The sequence below is a fragment of the Herpailurus yagouaroundi genome, unplaced genomic scaffold (assembly GCF_014898765.1).
Source record: "Herpailurus yagouaroundi ecotype Mexico unplaced genomic scaffold, PumYag 186, whole genome shotgun sequence".
Classification (NCBI taxonomy): domain Eukaryota; kingdom Metazoa; phylum Chordata; class Mammalia; order Carnivora; family Felidae; genus Herpailurus; species Herpailurus yagouaroundi.
The window spans coordinates 16,199,937-16,223,258 of record NW_024412417.1 but is presented as its reverse complement, the minus strand read 5'-3'; the positions used below and the strand labels follow the sequence as shown (position 1 = coordinate 16,223,258).

Below are 23,322 nucleotides of genomic sequence, written 5' to 3'. Positions count from 1 at the left end.
TTAACCCAAGTTGCACAGAAAAGGAACTGAAGTATGAGAGAAGAAATGCACTAAATAAAAGCGACAGAGTCATGTCTGAAAGGCTAGGTTTGTACGTGTATCTAAAGATCGAAACACTTAACTGTAGCAAACTGCTTTACACACCTAGACCCCATTTCACGCTGCCTAAGTTAATAGATAAGATTTATTTTTAAACTACACCCAATGGCATTTTCAACATTTGGGGGTGGGGTGAGTGTGGTTCATAATTAAGGGGGAGGGAATACTACCAAAGCCTTACCCTGAAATTACACTCTCATCAGTTTGAAACTAGTTGGCAGACTTTAAACAACACGAAGAAATAGACACAGCACAAGCCTAGCAAAAAAATAAAAATTAAAATTAAATTTAAAACAAATAAAAATTAAATTAAGTAAACTAAGAAGGCTGTGCCTCCTTTTCGGCCAAAGCGTTGAAGACGTGTCGCAGGGCGACAAAGCACCATTGGAGGAATTTTCCCCAAGACCAGAAAAGTTGACCGAGTTGAGTTCTGCCAGTGTGTGTGTTTCGGGCAGGTACCTCCGGCCCCGCGGTGTCCTCTAAGCGCCACCCCGGCCCCGGGGCGCTGTAGGGGGAGCGGGGAGAGGGGGGAGGGGGCTCCGGGTCGCGCTCCCTGCGGCGCACGGGCTGCCTTGAACTCCCAGCTTCCGCGGTGGGAAGTGACGGGCGGCCCCTCCCAGCGAGGACTCCGCGCGCCTCCGGGGCGGGAGGCAACCCGAATCCCCGCTCAGCGGAGCGGTCCCGGCCACGCGAACCGGACGGGCCCGGCGCCCCCGGCCCAGTCCCGCCCCGCCGCCAGCCCCGCGCCCCCGGGGCGGAGGCGCTCGGCCGCCCCGCTGCAGAGGCGCAAACTTTTACACCTACTTTTTGTTTCGCTTCGGGTCTGGCGTGGCCGTGGCACCGCCCCGCACCGGGACCCGGACACTGATTTTCCACCGCCTAGGGACGGTGCCTCCCTCGCCCCGAGGTCTCGACCAGCTTTTCGGAGAACTAAGTTCTCACCCCGGTGGCTAAAAGTACGGTCCCCGGGAGGAGCGCTACGTCCGCTGCCACAACAATGACAACAACTACCGTAGGAAGAACCCCCTAAGCGAGCGGGGCTGCACGGGCAGGCTGGACGGCGAGGCGGCGGGAACTAACTGCGCGCGGGGGTCGGAATTAAAAAGAAACCCGGGAGCGCGGGGACGCGGGCGAGCAAGAGTGAGCTGCTCGTCGCAGCCTCTGTCTTGCCCGGCGCTCGGGCCGCCCGCCGTCTGTCTGTCTGTCCGAGACTGACTAGTTGTCCCTCCGCTGCTCAGGCAAAGTTTGACAAATCCGGGGCACGGGGAGCGGATTTCCCCTCGTCTCCCTCCCCTTCCCGCCCCGCGCGCCCCCCTCCCCAGAAATAATCCCAGCAACTGCCGGCCCAGCGTGCAAACTTACGTTTGATCTGCCGGGGTTTGCTCTGTTTTCGCCGGGACATCTCGGCGGCGGCCGCTGCCACTGAAGCTCCCGCGGTGCCCGCGGTCGGGGCTGCCGCTCCCTCGGCTCCCGCCGCCGCCGCTGGCCAGGCTCGGGCCGCCGCGGGCCGGTCTCCAGGTGCCTCGGACGCGCGGGATCCGGGCGCGGGGCTCCTCCGGGAGCCGCGGAGCCACGTTTGGAGAGGAGCAGGCAAATGAGAAGACGGAGGGGGGCAGAGAGAGAGTGACAGTGGGGAGGGGAGGGGGCGAGTGAGAGAGCGAGGGGGGGGGGGGAGGACAGAATTTACAAACGAATGGACGAGGAGAGAGAAAAGGGGAAAGGGGGAACACGGAAAGGAGGAAGAGAAGGAGGGAGGGAAGGGAGAGCGAGCAGAGGGAAGAGGGGGAGAGAGGGGGTGGAAGGCGCGGGAGGAGGAGCGCGCTCGCTCTCCCCTCTCCCCGGCGTGCGGGGCAGAGACTCGAGCGCCAGCGCCGCCGCCGCCGCCGCCGCCGCCGCCGCTCCGGGCCGCGCAGCTCGCTCTCTGCCGCGGGAGGTGGCGAGGCGCGGGAGGGAGGGGCGCGCCGGGGCTGCGGGGAGGGGAGACTATTCCATCAGCGAAAGGAGGATTGGCTGCATCCAAAGCCAGTCCGGATGCAAAAGAGGGCCCGGGCCTCAGTCGGGTCGGGTGCACGGGAGCGCGGTGGAGGGGTGAGGGGTGAGGGGTGGGAGGGGACCAGAGGCGTGGGGAGGGTTTGGAGGGGGGGCAGCTTCTGCAGTTGTCACCGCGTCAGCTCTGGGCATCTGCCAGAGCACCCCTCCAGGCAACTTCTTCCCACATTCCCCTCTGATGGACCCCAACTCTCCTCACGCCTGGCCCGTCCAGCGGGGCACAAAGAAATCCCAGTCTCTCCGTAAACTTTGCGCTTCCAGTTATGCCGCCCCCTCCCCTGGCCTCCCCCCTCCCCCCTTCCAGCTTCTTGGCAGGAAGGTTAGGCCACTGGCAAAATCCTCGGCGAGAGGCAGCTGATCACAAATGCCAACTGTGTGTCTTGGGGCCAGTTAAGCCCTCTCATCTGCCCAGGCTCTCTGGAGACCATTTCATTGCTCTCAAGGTTCCCAGGAGACCGCTGCGGACGTGGACCATCCCCCACTCAGCCCGCACCGATGGGATGCTGAGCGGCGTCCTAAAAGTGCTCTTTCTCACCTCCACTTCTCATGGTAGACTGTAATAATTCCGAATTTGGAGACAGGCAGATCTTTTTTTTTTTTTTTTCTTCCCTCAAATGAAAAAAGGAGGACCATTAGCTAGGTGATTAGCCCTAGGTGGGAAACGAATCGTCTCAAAACAGAATACTAACTTTTTGAGGAAGTCTGTGGAAGTTCTAAAGACCCACCCCATCCCATGACCTTTAATTCTTTTTAGTTCTGCCACAGGGAAGCAGCCAGCGACTAATAAAAGATTTGATCTTGCCATAATTTCCCAAGCAGGTAAGACCCAATAACTATTTCATGGTTCTTTAGCTCTTAAAGTTTTGTTTCATTCTTTTTCAATTATTGTGTGTGTAGTATGTTGGAAACTGCGAGCCAAAAGAAGAACAAATTTTGAAGTGATTTGCATAGTTATTATTTGGCCAAGTTAAGCTGCATGAGGCTAGCTTAGTTTCTCATAGTTTTATATATACTGAGTATTAAATATATCCTCCCGGGTGGGCTGGAAGAAGCTTCTATCCCAGTAGCAGTGGGACTGGCTGCTTTATGTCATCAGTATTTACTAATAAACTCCACTGCAGTTGACATGTATCCCCCAGATACTGCTGACTTTTCCCCCCAGGTTGTGGGATCATCCAATCTGATCTGAAATTGTGCCCCCCCCACCCCCCGCCTTTGTTTGGTTGACTAGCCGTTCCTATGAGCCCCACCAAACTTGATACTCTAAAAGGGTCTGGGGGTCAGCAGAGAGCCTGGGCTGATTGAGGATAATGCACGCTGCTCAGTGTGCACGAGGCACTGTAATCAGTGTCATTTATAACCCCATCAGGACATCTTCTGGAAGGTGTAAAGAGTTGCCCTGTGAAAGGTATGGCTGGGAGAATCTTAATACAGAGCTGAAGACCAATTGTGAATTTTATTACATTACCATTAGTACTATTATCATGTGAGGTTGTAAGAATACATGGTCCTTTGCAGTGGAAAATGCACTAAATGACAAAGTCCCTCCCCTGAAGAACCAACAAATTAAAGCCGTAAGTACCATGAAAAGCAGGGTTATGTGTGTTTGTGTTGTGGAATGAATAAGCAGACAGAGAACTACAGATTTTTGCCTCCTTAATTTTCAATTCATTACAATTAAATTGGTGTGCTTAGAATTGGGTGTATTATACATTACGGTTTTTAAAGATCTTTTTACAGAACTGGCTGACTTTTTATATCAGCCAGAAGGAATGCCCATTGGAATTAAAATATCATAACAGTTAGTGTTTCTTTTGGCATTTGAAATGGTTAAATATGCAAAGCAAAAGAGAAACAAATAAATCTCAGCTAAATATTCAGTTTAAAAGCTGAAAGGAGCAAAAGTCAGGGAATTCAAGGCAAGATTGATAAAATAAGCAGACTGCATTATTAGAAATAGATATAGTTTGTATAAATTTATAAATATATATTAATTATAGTCATTATGAATGAATTAAACTAAGGAATACTATTACATTTTGTGTTTTCTCATCATTTTTAATGAGAATGTTGATGATATTTAAAGTTCAATTTTTCTTTTTCTAGTTTAACTCACTAAGGTTATAAAATTAAAAGACAGCAAAACCTATAAGCAATTATCTCTGTCCAAATGGATATAGCAGCCCCAAACCGCAGCTACATGACTATCAAACAATGATTATGAAAACCACAATTGAGGAAAGCATCAGGGAATGATATTGCAAAACCACAGCAACAAATGTGTCTGTGATATTGAAAACCACAATTCACAACTAATACCCTGTGTATCGCAAATTACTATTTAACTATAAATATGAAAATGTATAAGTAACAGCACAAAATAATTTCTCATTTACTTAAAAATGAATTATTCATTTTCTAGACTCACTGATTTCATCTCTACATAATGGTTCATTTTGAAAAGTTTCTGCTTTCAAAGACAAATCATTTAAAATCACATATGTAAGTTACTTTAAGCGCAGAAAATATGCAACTTTTAATAACATTCCTTCAAATACTAAAAGAATTGATCTGAAACCAATCTGAAATAAAGAAACATTTACCTCAGTCTAGCTTTCTTCATAAAGTTCTTTGGGAGTAAAAAGAGATGTGAGTCAAAACTGTTCATGGAAAAAAAGCTTGAAGTATTCTATTACAACCTCAATGAAAATATACTTATATATATTCTTAATAGTCCAGTTAGCTAGAAAACATATATCTGACAATAAAATGAGATGCCAGTACTGAAACTACTTTAATAAATAAAATCAAAGGTTTATTTACAAATGAATAAAAACAATATAGCTTGCAAGTTTATAGGGTTGACAGATTTCGAAAAGTAAAATACAGGATGCCCAGTTAAATTTATACTTCATGTAAGCAACAATTGTTTTGTATTAGTCTATTCCATGCAATATTTGGAACATACTTATCTTAAAAAATAATTGTTGCTTGCCCTGTACTTTATTTCATTTTATCTGGCAAACCTACAAATACAGCATGTTACCATTTTCACAAATTTATGGTTGTCTTACAACTAACAGTGTTTATAGAAAAGGCAGACAAACCCTAAAGTGCTTCCTACAGACATATATTTAATTCTTGAACATCATATTATTTAAGAACGGCAAGGTAGAAGAATAAATTTCTATACAAAAATTCTCACTTTATTTGGCACAGTACAGAAATGTGCTCTCAGTGTAAATGGATTTCATTCATGTATGTCTTACTCTTGGATTTGTTTTTAAAATGTGTTTTTTCCTCCAAGGGATCGACAAATTGATAAAGCAACCTCCCAGGCCACATCTTATTAGGCAGCAAGCTGCCTTCTTTATTATGGGAGTAAACAATATTCAAAAGCTTCAGAAAGGCTTAATTTTTTGCCCTTGTATCCTCACCAGAAATTGAATACAGTTTATCTGCCTTGATTTAAGATTGTGACACTGAATTGAACAAGAATGCAGTATGAAAATAGTGTTTCGGATTTGTATATCTTTATAATTTGAGCAGTTTAAAAATAAAAATCAACAAATTCATCTAAATGGCCTTCCTATGTTATAACTATGTAAGGGACTATCTGTTTACTTGCAAAGGAGCCAAGCGCTTTGAAAACGTTCAGTCAATCTAGATCAGGGGTTTAACTTGGGCTTCATGTAGACAGTCAATGTCTCAAAAGAAGTTTGTATGTACCAAAAAACAAAACAAAAAAAAAATGTTCTATGGAGCAAGTCTGTTGAATTCATTGGATTCTCAAAAATTTCTGTGAAAAAAACATCTGTGAACCATTATGAGTTAAGAATTTCTGTGTGAATTTTTATGGTATACTAAAAACCAACGTGTTTTTACTCTTTACTCTTTACCATAATCCTTTATGTACAAGTTACTACTCTGAGAGAAGAGAGTTATAGGATCAACTCTATTAAGCAAAAAAAGTTCTTTGTTGCTAAGTCCATATAATACATCACACCTCCACATATAAAATAAATATTAAAGGAATGTCATCCCAAATTTTAGCAGACATCTGTGGATTTTGCCTGCCTAGCATTCATTCTCTTTTCAGGTAATAGTTCCGTGATATCTTTTCAAGAATTACTCCTCCTCACCCACTATTTGGTCATGTGATACAAACGGGGCCTTCCCCAATCCCTGACCAGAATATTCTAGGTGTTTGTCTTTGGTGATTGGCTCAATGGCCCAAAGCATTCTCATTAGAGTCAGCCCTGGAATGTTGTACTGTTCCAGGGAAACCACTGAGGAAAAGGTGCTATTTTCCCGCTGGGCTACACTGGGAAAATGCAAATCTGTTATGCAAATCGGCTGTTGGACATCCTTGTTGGAAGAACCTGTTAAGAACGCTGCCAGCACAGAGGACTAATTTTGTCTTATCTCGGGATCTGATATTTGGGAAACCCAAGCTGAGATACCCATCAATATTCTAATATTACTTTGTTTTAGATCCGTCAACATTATCTTTGTGTCTATATAAACATAAGAGTCATTTCTATTATATTTCACTTCCATCTATTTGACCAGGCTAACGCTTATGCATGTCTGTAGTCTTAGTATAGATGACACTTTTCACAAGAAGACATCACTCACCTCCCAGCATGAGTGAGATATGTCTTCTCCTTTACTACCACAACACCTTTTTTTTTTTGCCTCCATAATATCACTTGTTGCATTTATTACAAAGACAATTTACATAAAACCCAATCCTCACCAGCCACCTCCCTGTCCCAATACACCTAACTAGATAGAAATGTTTGTGAGGGTAAGAAGTATCCTTTTCAGAATCATATCCCCAGTGCTTGACATATAGAAAGTCCCAACATAATTATTGAAAGAAAAAGTGAATTCAGGATTAACCTGTCTTATGTAGGAACTCCTGCCATTCCCAGTCCCCTTCCACAGAGTCATAGGTACAGGAGATGGCAACCCTATTTGAACAGCATAACTCCATGCTCCTGCTGGTGGATTCTTGGACCACAGGGTGTCCCTGACTTAAATATGGCTAATCAAATTCCTCTCTTAGAAATCTAGAGTTAGTTTCAAGACTTTCATCCTTACATAGGCTGATCTCTTGAATGAAGAAGTAAAACCTCTGGAATTAATGGCATCGTTATCACCATGTGAACAGAGTAGCAGTGATAGTTTGTCTGTAGAAAGAAAAGTAAATAAAATGCATGTTCAGAGATAAGTAGAGACAGGAATATGAAATGGAATCCCACGTCTTGTTCCAGCCCCTTCATAGACTGCAGAAGTACTTCTGCCCTTGATATCATTGAGGTACTTAGGTTTTCTTAAAATAAATTCCTCCCAACCTTTTCTTTTCTAAATTATTTTTGTCCTAAATTAGCATTAGTGGATTCCTGTTACATTCAAGTCAAAAGAGTAAACTAAGACAAGAATTAACTAACCATCTATGACTTCAGTTTGCTTAACTGACTATTTAGAAATAGCAGTTTAACTGAATTTTTGACCTTCCTTCAGAAAAACACTGTATTAGTCTTGGTTCTTCAGATAAACAGAACCAACAGTGTGTATATATGTATATACACACACATACATATATATGAGAGAGAGGAATTGATTTACATGGATTTATATATATATTTAATAAATATTTAATATTAATATTTAATAAATTAATACTATATATAATATATATGTATATATATGTATATGTATGTATATCTGTATATGTATACATATACATATGTATATATATATGTATATATTATATATATATATAGGAATTGATTTACATAGTCAGGCTGAGAAATCCCAGGATCTGCAGTTGACAAGCTAGAGACCTAAGAGAGAGACAATGGTATAGTTCCAGTCTGAATCTGAAGACCTAAGAACCAGGAGAGCTGATGGTGTAAACTCCAACCTGAGGCTGAGTACTAAGGCAGGAAAAGACAGATACCCCAGGAGGGAGACAGTCATGCATAGAGAGGGATTTCTCACTTCCACTGTCTTTTTCTAGTTAAGCCTTTTGTGAAATTGAGGAGGGCAATTTCCTCTCCCCTTTCAAATGTTAATCGCATCTGAAAACATCTTCACCAAAACACCTGGAATGTTTGGCCAAATATCTGGGCACCCCAAGAGCCAGTCAAGTTGACACATAAAATTAACTATCACTTGGGCTGTCTGGGTGACTCAGTCCATTGAGTGTCCAAGTCTTGAATTTGGCTCAAATCATAATCCCAGGGTCACGGGATCAAGCCCGGCATCTGTAGGGCTCTGCACTGAGCATGGACCCTGCTTAAGATTCTTTCTCTCCCCCGCTGCACCTCCCCCAACCTGCTCATGCATGGGCTCACGCGCGCTCTCTCTCTCTCTCTCTCTAAAATAATAAATAATAAATAAACACAAAGAAATTAAAATAATAAAAAAATAAAATTAACTATCACAAGCACTTTTGTTGATTTTTTTCCCCCTGAGCAACCGGAAATGGCAAAGAATCCTTATGAATGTTAAATTGGCAAATCTACAATTATAACATAGATAAATGAGGATGTTATCAATTACTGATTTTGGACATTCACTTCAATCAGGGGTAACTCTTGGGGAAAAAGTTGGCATTTTCAAATTTAGAATTCCTCAAGAGCATGATGATCTATTGACATGCACATCTATAACCCTTCTGATTAACATATATATTCTGGCCCCAGATGTTCCATTTTATTTTCAACTTTACTTTGCCACATTTGAATAACCATCTAACAGATTACCTTGCACGTAAATTTTATGAATGTTGTTATAATTTGCATGAATAATGTTTATACTCCCGTGGTGGATTTTATTTTCCAACCTATAACTTTTGCCATAAATTCCTAAATGCAAAAGAAGAAATTAAACAGCTTTTGAGAAAACTTGCTGTGTGTATTGACTTAATCAAAACGTTTATCTTTGCTTTTATCTAATTGCAAAAGTATATTAAAATAATGCATTGGGGTACTCGGGTGGTGAAGTGTCTGACTTTGGCTAAGGTCATGATCTTATGGTTCATGAGCTCGAGCCCCATGACGGGCTCTCTGCTGTCAGGGCAGAGCCTGCTTCGGATTCTCTGTCTGCCTCTCTCTCTGCCCCTCCCCATCTTGTTCTCTCTCTCTCTCAAAATAAATAAATAAACTTTAAAGAGACAAAAAACAAAATAATGCATTAGAAGTGAATTCAGGGTGACCTGAAGATGAAGGATTATGAATAACCAGCCAGAGCATAATGATAATGGAGTCATTTAAAAGACACTGAAAACGGTGATTATATCACTTTTAAAATGCATCTTATAAGGAAAATTAAACTATATGACTAATACATTTCTTTTAAAACAATCTTATTTTCATTAAACAGATAGATTCACCCAGATTTAAAGGTCAAATAGATTTTTAAGGCTGATGATGAAAATTAGCAGTTTCTTGTCCCACTCAACATCCCAATGACAATTCCTGCTCCCAGAGGCAGAAGCACTGTCAATTCTTTTTAGCTGATTCTCCTGACGTTCACTTCATATTTCTAAATACGTTACTACTTTTTAAAAAGTTGTTAGTTTAGATATTATTGATTATATTGACTACCTACAATAAAATATGAACTTGTAACAGATTTATACCTCCCTAACACATACTTTCTTCAATTTTTCATCAAATCAAAAGCCTCTATTTTTATTACTTTTTTTAAGTTTATTTATTTTGAGAAAGAGAGATTAAGCGGGGAGCAGGGAGAGAAGGAGAAAGAGAATCCCAAGCTAACAGCATGGAGCCTGACATGGCGCTTAAACTCACAAACTATGAGGTCATGATCACGACCTGAGCTGAAATCAAGAGTTGGACACTTAGCTGACTGAGCCACCCAGTCACCCCTAAAACTCTTATATTTTTATTAACAGTTAACCTATATAGGGTATGGTGATTATGTTTTCTTTTGATCTCTTTGTTTTTCCTAGAGTTAATAATTATTGTTTTCATCATTTTCTTGCTTTTCTCTGAACTATCACTATTTCTCCCCGAAATCCTTTGCCAGTGTAATACAGTCAAGTAGGTCCTTACCTCATTACATCCAATAACTGATAATCAGATTATCAGATAAACAAGTAGGCTGGTGTTCTTCCCCCCATGCTGATGTCTTTTTTGTACCCTTCCATACCTCTGTCTACTCTAGACTAATTGTTCTTTGTGACTAAAATTTTCTTTTCCTCATTATCCTGAGAATTCACTTGGTTTTGTCCTGTATTAGATTCTAAATTTCATGAATACTGTGTATTCCCTTTTCCCCTTCCTTCCTTCCCTCCTTCCTTCCTTCCTTCCTTCCTTCCTTCCTTCCTTCCTTTCTTCCTTTTTGTTTTGTGGTTTTAGAATACAATTCCATGTAGCTTCCTGGAAAAATGTATATAGAGGGCAATTTTTTTTGAGATTTGGCAAGACTGCAATTCTCTTCATTTTGCCCTAATATGTGATATATGATTTATGAGGGTGTAGAATTCTAGGGTGTAAATTATTTTTCCTGAATTGTTTTTCTTTTTTTCTTTTATTTTTCCAGCTTTATTGAGATACAATTTTGTATATTATTATATATGTTTAAGGAGTACAATGTAATGATTTGATACGCTTACATTTTGCAAAATGATTACTACAATAAGGTTAGTTAACACATCCATCATCTCACATAATTACCTTTTTTTGTTTGTGGTGAGACTATTAAAGATCTACTCTCTTAGCAACTTTCAGATACATAATGCAGTATTGTAAACTATAGTCACCATGCTGTACATTAATTCCCCAGAACTTATTCATCTTATAACTGGAAATTTGTACTCTTTAACCAACATCTCCCCATTTCCGCTTCTCCTAGCTCTTGGCAAACAATATCCTGCTCTTTGAGGTCTGTGAGTTAGGCTTTTAAAAATTCCACATATAAATAATATCATCTAATATTTGTCTTTTTCTGTGTAATTCATTTCGCTTAACATAATGCCTTCATCCATGTTGTCACAGATGGTAGGATTTCCTTTTTTCTCATGACTAAATAATATTCCATTGTATATATTCCTATACCACATCTTTTTAATCCAATTTTTATTTTAACCCATTTTTTATTTCTTGGTTATTGTGAATAATGCTGCCCTGGACATAGAGATCCTAACTTCATTTCTTTTGGATATATACCCAGAAATGGTAATGTTGGATCATAAGGTAGTTCTATTTTTAATTTTTTGAGGAAACTACACAGTGTTTTCCATTGTGGTTGTACCAGTCCATATTCCTACTAACAGTGCAAAAGGATTCTCTTTCCTCTGTATCTTCACCAACACTTTTGTGAGGTGATACCTCATTGTGGTTTTGTTTTGCATTTCCTTGATTATTAGTGATGTTGAGAATCTTTTCAAGCACTTGTTGGTCATTTGTATATCTTCTTTGGAAAAATGATGGTTTAGGTCCTCTGCACATTTTTTAATTGGATTGTTTTTTTGTTTTGGTTTTGGTTTTTGCTACTGAGTTATAGGAGTTCTTTTTATATTATGGATATTAATCCCTTCTCAGATACATGATTTCCAAATATCTCCTACCATTTCATAGGTTACCTTTTCATTTTGCACATTGTTTTTTTGTTTTTTGTTTTTTGTTTTCGTTTTTGTTTCCGTTTTCTCTGTGAACAAGGATTTTTAGTTTGATATGATCCCAACTTGTTTACTTTTTCTTTTGTTGCCTCTGCTTTTGATGCCAATTGTTTGGAAGACTAATTCCAAGGAGCATTTTTCCTATTTTTTTTCTCCTAGTAGTTTTATGTTTTAAGTCTTATGTTAAAATCTATAAACCATTTCAAATTAATTTTTGTGAGTGGTATAAGTAGGGGTCTAATTTCATTCTTCTGATTGTCCAGTTTTCCCAACACTATTTATGGAAGGGACTACCCATTCCCTATTGAGTATTCTTGACTTTCTTATCAAATATTAGTTGACCCTACATGTGAGGATTGGTTTCTGGGCTATTTACTAAGTTTTATTGGTCTATATGTCTATTTTTATGCCAGTACCATATTGTTTTGATTGCTATAGCTTTGTAATTTAGTTTGAAATTCAGAAGTCTACTGCTTTCAACTTTGCTCTTCTTTCTCAAAATTGTTTTTAATGTTTATTTATTTTTGAGAGAGAGAGAGACAGAGCATGAGCAGGAGAGTGGCAGAGAGAGAGGGAGACACAGAATCTGAAGCAGGCTCTGGGCTCTGAGCTGTCAGCACAGAGCCTGATGTGGGGCTTGGACCCATGAACCACAACATCATGACATGAGCCAAAGTCAGACACTTAACCAACTGAACCACCCAGGTGCTCCTCAAAATTGTTTTGGCTATTTGGGGTCTTTTTGTGATTTCCTTATGAATTTTAGGATTGTTTCTCTATTTCTTTAAAAATGCCATTGGAAATTTGATAGCAGTTGAATTAAATTTATAGATGACTGGGTAGTATGGACATTTAAAAAATATTAATTTCTCTAATTCATGAACTTGGGATATCTTTAGATCTATTTGTTGTCTTCTTCAATTTCTTTCATCAATGTCTTATAATTTTAAGTGTACAGATATTTTACTTCATTGGCTAAATTTATTCCTAAATATTTTTATGCTATTGTAAATGGATTGTTTTCTTATTTGGGGGGGGGAGTTTATAGTTAGTGTATAAAAATGCAACCGATTTTTGTACGTTGATTATATAGCCTGCAATTCTATTGGAACTTTGTATTGGTCCCAACAGTTTTTAGTGAAACCCTTACAATTTTCCATACATAAGATCATATCTTCTGCAAAAAGAGACAATTTTACCTCTTTCTGATTTGGAAGTCATTCATTTCATTTTCTCAACTAATTGCCACAGCTAGAACTTTCAGTTTTATGTTGCATAGGAATTGTAAGAGTGGGCACCCTTGTCTGGTTCCTGATTTAGAGGAAAAACTTTCAACCTTTCATCATTGGGTAGGATGTTGGCTGTGGGCTTTTCATATATGACCTTACTTACGCTGAGGAATATTCCTTCATTTTTAAAAAATGTTTATGTATTTTTGAGAGAGAGAGAGAGAGAGAGAATGAGTGGGCAAGGGGCAGGGAGAGAGGGAGACATAGATTCCAAAGCAGGCTTCATGTTCCATGCTATCGGCACAGTGCCCAGTGTGGGGCTCGAATCCACGAAATGTAACATCATGACCTGAGCCAAAGTCAGACACTTAACCAACTGAGCCACCCAGGTGCCCCCAGAATATTCTTTCTATATTCAAATTTTTGTGAGCTTTTAGATGAGAAAGGCTGTTTAATTTTGTCAAATGCTCTTTCTGTATCTATTAACATAATCATATAATTTTTATCTTTCATACTCTTAATGTATTGAATCACAGTTATTTATTTGTGTACATTAAACCATCTTTGAATTCTAAGGATAAATCATACTTGATCATGGTATATGATTCTTTTAACGTGCTGTTGAATTGTGTTGCTAATATATTGTTGAGAATTTTTGTATCTATATAATCAAGGATATTGGTCTGTAGTTTTGTATTGTTTTAGTGTCCTTTTCTGGCTTTCATATAAGAGTAATTCTGTTCTCACAAAATGAGTTTGGGAGTGTAGCCTCCTGTTCAGTTATTTTTTAAGAGTTCAAGAAAGACTGGCATTAGTGTTCAGTAGAACTCACCAGTGAAACCATCTGGTCCTGGGCTTTGTTTTGTTGGGAGGTTATTGATTGTTAATTCAATCTTCTTCCTAAAACTTAGTCTGTTCATATTTCAGTTTATTATTCAGCCTTGGTAGATTGTATATTTCTAGGATTTTATCCATTTCTATGTTATCCAATTTGTTAGCATGTAACTGTTCATAGTAGTGTCTTATGATTTTTTGAACTTCGGCAGTATCCATTATAAGTCCTCCTCTTTCATTTCTGACTTTGAGTCTTCTCTCCTTTTTTCTTAGTCTAGTTAAAGGCTTGTAAACTTTCATAATCTTTCAAAAACACAGAACTTAGTTTCATTGATCTTTTCTATCCTTTCTTTTCTATTTCATTTATTTCTACTCTGATCATTGCTATCTTCTTTCTTCTGCTAACCCCGGGCTTACTTATTCTTCTATAGTTCTAGTTCCTTAATATGTAAAATAAGATTGTATATTTGAGATCTTCCTTTTTTCTTAATATAGGCATTTATCACTATAAACTTTCCTTTCAGAACTGTTTTTGCCGTATTCCATAAGTTTCAGTATGCTGAGTTTCCATTTTCATTTGATTCAAGGTATTTTTTTTCTTTCTATTTTAATTTCTTTGATCCATTGGTTGTTCAGGAGTGTGTTAATTCCATATTATTGTGGATTTTTCCATTTTCCTATTGTTATTGGTTTCTATCTTCATACCATTAGGTCAGAAGAGATAAGACCCAATGATATGATTTAGTCTTCTTAAATTTGCTAAGACTTGTTTTGTGAACAAGTCTATATATGTTGTGTCTTGGAGGAATTTTTGTGTGCATTTGAGAAGAATGTGTATACTGTTGCTGTCAGATGGAATGTTTTGTATATGTCTGTTAGGTTTACTTGGTCTAAAGCATAGTTCAAGTGTGATGCTTCCGTTATCAATTTTCTGTCTGGATGATCTACCCCTTGTTGAAAGTGGGATATTGATGTCCCTTACTATTCTATTATTATTGTATTCTCTGTTTGTCCCTTCAGATCTGTTAGTATTTGCTTGATATATTTATATCCTACAATGTAGGAAATATGTATATTCAAGATTGTTGTATCCTCTTGATGGATTGCTCCATTTATTATTATATAATGACCTTATCTGTCTCTTTACAGCTTTTCAGTTAAGGTGTATTTTGTTTAATACCAGTATAGCTATTCCTACTCTCTTTTGGTTTATATCTTCCAGATATAACAGTCTATTTTAAGCTAACAGCAATTTAACTTTGGTAATATACAAAAATTTCACTTTTTTACTCCCCATTTATTTTTTTTATTTTATAATTTACCTTTTTTATATTGTATGTTCACTGACAAATTATTGTAGCTATTGCTATATTTAATACTTGTGTCCTGTAAATTTTGTGCTAGAATTAGGCGGTTAGCACAGTACCATATGCAATGTTATAATATTCTGAAATTGACTATATATTTACCTTTACCAGTGTATTGTTATTTTCATATGTTTTCGTGTTACTAATTAGTGCCTTTTCATTGCAGCTTTAAGCACTCCTTTCAGGATTTCTTGTAAGTCAGGTCTAGTGGTGACAAGCTCCCTCAGCTTTTGTTTGTCTGAGAATGTCTCTGTCTCTCCTTGATTTCTAAAGGACAACTTTGATCCATAGAGTAGTCTTGTTTGGCAGTTATCTGTTTCTTTCAGCATTTTGAGTATATCATCCCAGTGTCTCCTGACCTGTAAGGTTTCTGTCGAGAAACCTGCTGATAGCATTATGGGGGGGTTCCTTTGTAAGTGACAAGCTTCTTTTATCTACCTGCTTGTGAGATTCTTTGTCTTTGATTTTTTGACAGCTTTTATTTTATTATTTTTTTAAACTTTATTTTTGTTTGTTTTGAGAGAGAGATAGAGAGCAAGCAGGGGAGGGGCAGAGGGAGAGCAGACAAAATCATTCCAAGCGGGCTCTGGGCTGGCAGTGCAGAGCCTGATGTGAGGCTTGAACTCATGAACCGTGTGATCATGACCTGGGCCAAATTCAAGAGTCAGAGGCTTAAACGACTGAGCCACCTTCTGACAGCTTTTATAATGTGTCTTGGAGAATATGTTTCTGAGTTCAATTAGGGGACCTATGAGCTTCATGAACATGGATGGCCAAATCTCTCCCCAGATGTGAAGCTTTTCAGCCATTATTATTTTTTTAGATCTGGAATGTCATGAATTTGCGTGCTAATCTTTCCCGTATCTGTCCGTATATCGTTTCAGTATATGTGCTGATGAAGCAAACATATAGCCATTATTTTTTTAAAATAAATTTTCTGCCCCCTTCTCCCTCTCTTCTTGAACTCCAGTAATTCTCAAATTAGCTTGTTCAATGGTATCCCATAGATCACAAAAGCTTTCTTCTCTCTTTTTGATTCTTTTCTCTTTGTTTTCTCTGAATGGATGATTTAAGGGGTTTTATTTTTCTTTGTTCTCTCTGAAAAGATCATTGAAAAGGTTTGTCTTAGGAAAAAAAAAAGTTTGTCTTCAGTTTCAGATTCTTTCTTCTGCTTGATCCATTTTGATTTTCACTCTCTATTGCATTTGTCATTTCATTTATTGTATCCTTGACCTCAGAATGTTTTTTTTTTATGATTTCTATCTTTTTTGAAAACTTCTCATTTTATTTGCACATTGTTTTCCTGATTTCATTGAATTGCCTTTGTGTGTTTTCTTGTAGCTAATTTTAAATTCTTGGTTGGATAAATTGCAGATCTCTGTGTCTCTGGGGTTGGTTAATGGAAGATTATTGTAATCCCTTTGTGATGTTATGTTTCTATGACTTTCCATGTTCCAAGACTCTTCATGTTCCATGAAGTCCTGTATTGTTGTCTTTGCATTTAAAGTAGCAGTCACCTCCTCCATTCTTTGCTGAATAACTTTGGAACAGAATCATCTTCCCTCAGCTCTACTAGAGATTCTGGGGCTTTCTCAGATTTTCTGTGGCTACACAATACTCCACACTTCTTGCTCCCTCTTGTGGCAGATTCTTGTTGTATGTTTGTTTCAAGTTTTTATTTAAATTCTAGGTAGTTAACATATAGTGTAATATTAGTTTCAGGAGTAGAATTTAGAGATTCATCACTTACATATAACACCCAGTGCTCATCACAGTGAGTGCCTTTCTTAATACCCACCATGCATTTAGCCCAACTCCCCAACCCCTCCCCTCTAGCAACGCTCAATTTGTTCTCTAGAATTAGAAGTCTGTTTTATGGTTTGCCTCTCTTTCTCTCTTTTCCCCTCCATGCATCTGTTTTGTTTCTTAAATTTTGTGGCAGACACTTAAGCTTGTATGTTTTCTTTTGATCCTGGGGCACACCAGGCCAATTGCTGACAGACTCCCTTTTACCTTCTCAAAGTCAATGCTAAATGTTCAAGTTTTTGGTCTCTCCCTGCCTCATAGATACATCCAGCTTTCTGTGCATGCTCACTAGTTGTCTGCCAAAGCTCACTCTTGCTACTGTCAGGGGCACATACAAAGAGCTGCCCATGGGGTGGAAGTGTGGGTGGGTGCAGCCCACAGAGTCCTATGGATGCCCATGGGCTCATTAAGGGGATTGACAGGTGAGGCATCTCAGCAGCTGTGAGGTGGGCCTCCCGATGGAGTCCATAATGCACTTAGTAGGATCTATGTTCCTTTGACATGTTCCAAGCCTTCCCTGTTGTTTCCCTAGCTGCTTACCACCCCCAGTCATGCAATCCAATGATGCAGTACCCTGGATGGGATGAGAGAAATAGGTGCCTCTGGCAGCATCCCATACAGCTGGGGAAGCCAGGCACTCACTCACATGTTCTCACTTTTCTCCACAAGAGAAATCATAGGCTGAGAAGGGTTCTCCTGGCACTAGCTGTGCCACCTTGGAAGACAGGTGACATGAATAAAGTCAAGCTGTTCCTCTTACCCTCTTCAACGTGTTCAACCTCTGATTTTCTTACTCCAACAGTGTGCTGGAAGTTCTCTGCTGGAATCCTGGACTTCCACAAAGTCTTTCTTGTCTGTTGGTGATTGTCTAAGTCAGTGTTCGGGAGGGCTACTAGACTGCAGGCAAGAGGGACAGGGGCCAGTGCATGGGCCACTTTCGTGTTCATAGCCAGGACCAAGGTCTATTTGCTTATTATACAACACGTAGGTGGGTAAGACTTCTCCTGGGTCCCTTGGCTTACGGTGCTGGCTCCTGCAAAAACACTTTTTCTGTGGATGGATGCCAAATTGTTGTTAGGGGGATACAAGTGACTCCCTTACTTTTTAAACACAGTGTTTCATTGATTTCTACCTTCCAGTGTCATTCTGGGAGGCCTGATGCTGTAGTATTTCCTTACCATCTGCATGTAGCCTGCTTCTTTCCCCCACTCCCAACACTTGATGCTTTCAGGATCTTCTCTTCACTCTCAGTCCTCTAAAATTTCATAATGTGAAAATATGTTGCACCATCTACCCATTTACTGAGCTTCCCTCCCATTTGCTCGCTGAACCATTTCAGTCTAGAAACTCGTGCCATCAGTTCTGAGAAACTTCTTTATATTATTTCTTTTCCTGGAATTGTTACTATCTTGGTCCTCCTTGAGTGGATAGTACCATTTTCTTATGTTTTCCTTTTCTCTTTTTTGCTAGTTGTGTTATTTTTTCGAAAATGTCTTTAGCTTTGTGTTTCAAATCTTCACTGAAATTTTTATTTACAACATCATATTTTAATTTCTTCAACTTACTTTTTTATTTCTAAAGAGTTCTTTATCAGTAGTCTGTCTTTATTCCCTCTTTTTCATCTCTCTGAGTCCAGTAATTAGACGTTTTCTTCAGTTTCCTGTGAATTTTCTGTTTCCTTAGTGCTTCTTTTGTTTTTTTTTTTTTTTTCCTGTTTTACTCTCTGTCTTTCATGTTAGAATTTTCCCACACATCTTTGGTTATCTTTGACTTTCCATTTCTAATATGACTGAGACACTAAAAACCTAATTGGAAGTTTATGTGTATGGATAGAATGGGGTTTGAGAAGTACTTGTCAAATTGTGGGCTTTGGGTGGTAAGGCCCCTGCCTTACCTTGCTGCTGGAAATCCCTGTCTATACATCTCAGTATTTTCCTCTTGTGTTCAGCACACTCTCCAGAGAGAAATCCTGCAATACCCAGCCTCATAAACACTCAGCCAGGGAAAGAGCTTTAGTATCTTACGGTTTACTGTGTAGACTTTTATTTAATCTCTCCTTTCAGTACAGAATCCCCACCTTCAGTTAATATCACTGAATACAAAATACAGAAAAGCTCCGAGTTTACCCTAGAAAATAAATCTCAGCTTGTAGCCTGGTGTAGAGAAGTTGATAACAGGCAGTGGGGTATGGGAGAAAAATTAGGGATATCACTGATTCTTATACAGACTTTGCACCAATCCTTGTATTTCCAGTGCCACTGGCATCTAACTTTCAGGGATTCCTGTTAGTTGTATTCTCTAATTTTTCTCTTTTCTTTTTCACTCATTTTTCTGCAATACATCCTTAAATAACCTCCTTGGAGTGTGTACTTATGAGATAAAAGTTCTGAATCTTGATGTATGTGAAAATGTATTTATTTTGCTCTGATCTTTAGTTGATAGTTTAGCTGGAAATATAATTCTAGGTTTAAAAATCCTGTTGTCCCTTGTTAAATTCGAGAAAGCATCACTCTTATCTTCTAGTATTCAATATTACTGGTTGGAAATCTGATACTAGTCAAAAAACTTTGTTACCTATTTCTTACTTGCTTGGTGCTTTCATTATTTTCTCATTAACTTTCTCAGAACTTGCTGTTCTGAAATTTTACACTATTTTTACTTATATTATATTATTTATATACAATTCATATACTATTAGTATATATAGTACAGTGTGCTATTATATATATTTATATACTATTATTAATATTAGTTAATACATAGTATTATTTGCATACTATTGAACATTACAAATTTCAACCCAGAAGTAATCTGTCCTATAATGTTCTTAACAGAAGCCTGGTTTTATTCAGATACTACCCTTCTTCCACACAGCCTTACCATTCAAGTAAACTTGACTCATTTCCACTTTCAGAGTGATCTTTAATTAATTCTAATCTTGCAACTGTGATCTCATTCCCTTTATTTGTGACTGTTTTAGGAATGGACAAGGAACCCAATTCTGGACAAAGGGAGAGTTTGTGGAGGCTTTTGGGTGAGTCTTTTATTGTTTTTAGGAGAGAAGTATGGGGAACCTGTTTGTCTCTCTCCTCCTGAAAATAGACAAGGAAGAATACTGCATCCCTTGTTTCTGTCATCCATTTTTTGGACAATGAGAAAAGCCATCTCTCAAACTGAGCTAACCCACAGGGCAGTGGATAACAAAGAGAACAGCATTCAAATAAAGCTGAACCCGCGGGGCGCCTGGGTGGCGCAGTCGGTTGAGCGTCCGACTTCAGCCAGGTCACGATCTCGCGGTCCGTGAGTTCGAGCCCCGCGTCGGGCTCTGGGCTGATGGCTCAGAGCCTGGAGCCTGTTTCCGATTCTGTGTCTCCCTCTCTCTCTGCCCCTCCCCCGTTCATGCTCTGTCTCTCTCTGTCCCAAAAATAAATAAACGTTGAAAAACAAACAAACAAATAAAGCTGAACCCTGATCATAGTAGGCTTGGCAACTGCTTTGCTTTTACACGTCCTGTCAGAGGAGCCAATAATATTTCTTATTGTTTAAGACAGTTGGTACTGGTTTTCCATTACTCAAAGCTGAAAGTGCCATAACTGATCTAAGTTGTAGAAAGTATTTTGTCTTTTATTCTGGAGTCACATGGGCTGAAGAAGAGTGGAGACTATGGATGGGGAATAGGATTGGCATCCTGTGGTATAGTTTAGTATTCAGACTTTCAGTTTAGCCAACAGCATCACTTCTACCCTCTTTGCACTGAGCAGTTCTAATTCCTGCACTTCTTAAGATGTGTCATATACATAGCATATTATTACCATGCTATCTGGAGACAGAGGACTTGCATTCAAATTTTGCTTCTATCACTTCTTAGCTAGGTAAGCTTTTGCATGTTATTAAACATCTGTGAGCTTTAGTTTTTTTTTGTTCAAAATGGAAATATAATGTATCTACTGCAGAGAGTAATTGTATTAAATGAGTTATTGTATGAAAAGCTTTTGGCACGTAGAAAGTGCTGTGTCACCGTTAGCTATTAGCAGAATACTCCAGATCATTTTTCCTCTTCTTTCTTAGCAACGGAATCCTAATCTTGTTCAAGATGTTCAGTTAGAAGTACTGATTTTCTGAAATTACCTTACAGCTAGATTTGGTTGTGTAGTGCAGTTCAGACCAATAAAATGCAAGCAGAATTATACTGGATGTGGCTAAATAACCTGAAATGGTTTTGCTTAAAAGCCAGAATGCATCTTTTTTTTTTTCTTGGCCCACTCCCTTGCTCATATCTGGAACAGGACATGATGCGTGGATATAGAAGAGCCATCTTGTAATCATAAGAACAAAATCTACACGGTTTGGAACACAGTTGGAAAAGAATCAATACTGATGAGTTCCTTAGCAGTACATCAGCCCTAAACTGACTCTGGAATCCTTACTCTGCAAGGAGGAAAAACACCTGTTTTGTTAAGCACCATATTTAGGTCTGTTACATACAGCCAAAAGCAGTGCTGATAAGGGACCCTCTGGGCAAGGTGGTGCTCTCTTTTTGCCTTTTGAGACCTTGGTTTTAAGGAGGTTATTTTCTTAGTATGCTTTATAATTCAACATATTTCTATCCTCATTTGACTTTGTAGAAGCTGTTTCATTATAAGCCAGTAATTTCAAGGACTTCTTCCCATCCTCCTTACCTTTAAGCTTTATTCCTTTTCTATCTCTATATTTTCTTCTCTGGAGAAAAGGGAAATGACAGTAATACCTATCTTGGGACTATGAACTTTAATTCTTTCAGGTGCTATGGGTAATGTAAAATATAACAACAATAACAACAACAGAGTATCCAGATGTAAGATACAGTTGAGGACTATGGAGACATGGAGAGTATATGTCCCTGCCAAAAGTGTTTAAACTACAAATAAAACAGATATTGTACCACTCAAAGAATATAGACCTGTAGGCCCAATGTGACTATAGGCTGCAATTCTGCAAATTCTTATTTTAAGACATAGTAGATGTGAAAGAATTCTCATACTCCTCACCGAAACACTAATATCAGTAATAACAAAACAGTGTACAATTAAGACCTTTTAACTGGAAGTGTATTTAGCTAAAATAGTTCCACTTATTTTCTTCTAAACTGTTTTCCCTGTTTTTGTTTTTGGCTGATACAGAAGAGAATGTAGTAACTCTAATATTATACTCAACAGACAAAGAAACAGACAAAAATCTTCTCTGTGGAGGTTGCTATGGCTTTGGAAGAAAACCACCTGCAAAGAAAAATGTAAGATAGGAAAAGATACATTTCCCACTCCCATCCTTCCTCAGTTTCTTCCTCTCCCTGCCTTAATATATACGTTGAGGAGTTGCATTATAATAATGGCTCATAATACACCTTAAAACATGAATTAATAAAGCAGTTGTCACTGCTGATACCCAGTTCCTGCACATAAACCACCTGTGTGTCCCTGTGTTCCATTCAGATGCAGTCTTACTTGGTCTACTAGAGACCAAGCCTATGCTCTTCCCATTTCCTACAGAGACAAATGGATTTCAGGGGCAGGAATGGCTAGTTCCTGTCGCCCTGTTGCTCAGTTACTTGGTCCTACACACTTACATCTGCACAGATAAAAGTATTACCAGCAAGGAAACTAAGGTTCAGAATGGAACATTATACTTCTTAAGCTCACAGAGTACTGGAGAAGGTGGAATTCTAACCATGCATTGCCTAGGAAAACTGATGGAGTTTTCCTTATGCCATTAAAGCTTCCCTAATAGTGGACAATTAAAATATCTGGACACTTACACAATGGAACAGTGAACTGGACTGATAATCAGGCAACCAGGAGTCTAGTTTAGCCTCATCAACTTGGAGAGCTTTATTCATCACTAGCCTCATTGTTCACAGTGGTAATCATTTTTTTCCAAATTCTAACTTGGATACCTCTGTCATTGGAATGCTCATTTTAAGTACCATGTTTTAGACTGAGAATCTCTAAAAACGGTAGGAATTTTGTCTAAATATGTGATTTGTGTAGTACTTACCTACATAGACCGACCTTGAAATTGTTCTTGATAATGCTGACAATTTGTCAAATTTTAAACATATTTTCCTTATTTCCTTTTTGTCTCTATTTTAATATGTTCTGGAACTCTATACAGGAAAGACCCATGCAGTCGTGTCTTTGGAACAAGGTTCATTGAATGCTCCAGTCCAGATGTCTGTATAAAGAGAATGAGAACTTTTATCATGTCTTTGGCACTTGTGGGAAATAGAGCCCTAGTTTAATGTAGT

At 39.0% G+C, this 23,322-nt stretch overlaps 1 protein-coding gene and 1 long non-coding RNA gene across 4 annotated transcripts in view; one reads left to right on the top strand and one right to left on the bottom strand.

The window, feature by feature from the left end:
- The window catches only part of ZFPM2 (zinc finger protein, FOG family member 2), a 475,034-nt gene extending 473,264 nt beyond the window's left edge, over positions 1-1,770 (bottom strand). For all 3 annotated transcript variants that reach the window (XM_040494229.1, XM_040494230.1, XM_040494231.1), the window contains exon 1: positions 1,462-1,770. In XM_040494229.1, the coding sequence (XP_040350163.1) occupies positions 1,462-1,501 (40 nt within the window). In that variant the 5' untranslated portion in view covers positions 1,502-1,770. The remainder of the gene's footprint in view (positions 1-1,461) is intronic.
- A 395-nt stretch (positions 1,771-2,165) lies between these two features.
- On the top strand, positions 2,166-22,793 carry LOC121042841 (uncharacterized). Its single transcript, XR_005796482.1, has 3 exons — positions 2,166-2,967; positions 20,023-20,076; positions 22,202-22,793. It is a non-coding gene; the product is annotated as an uncharacterized LOC121042841 (long non-coding RNA).
- The last annotated feature ends 529 nt before the right edge of the window (positions 22,794-23,322 follow it).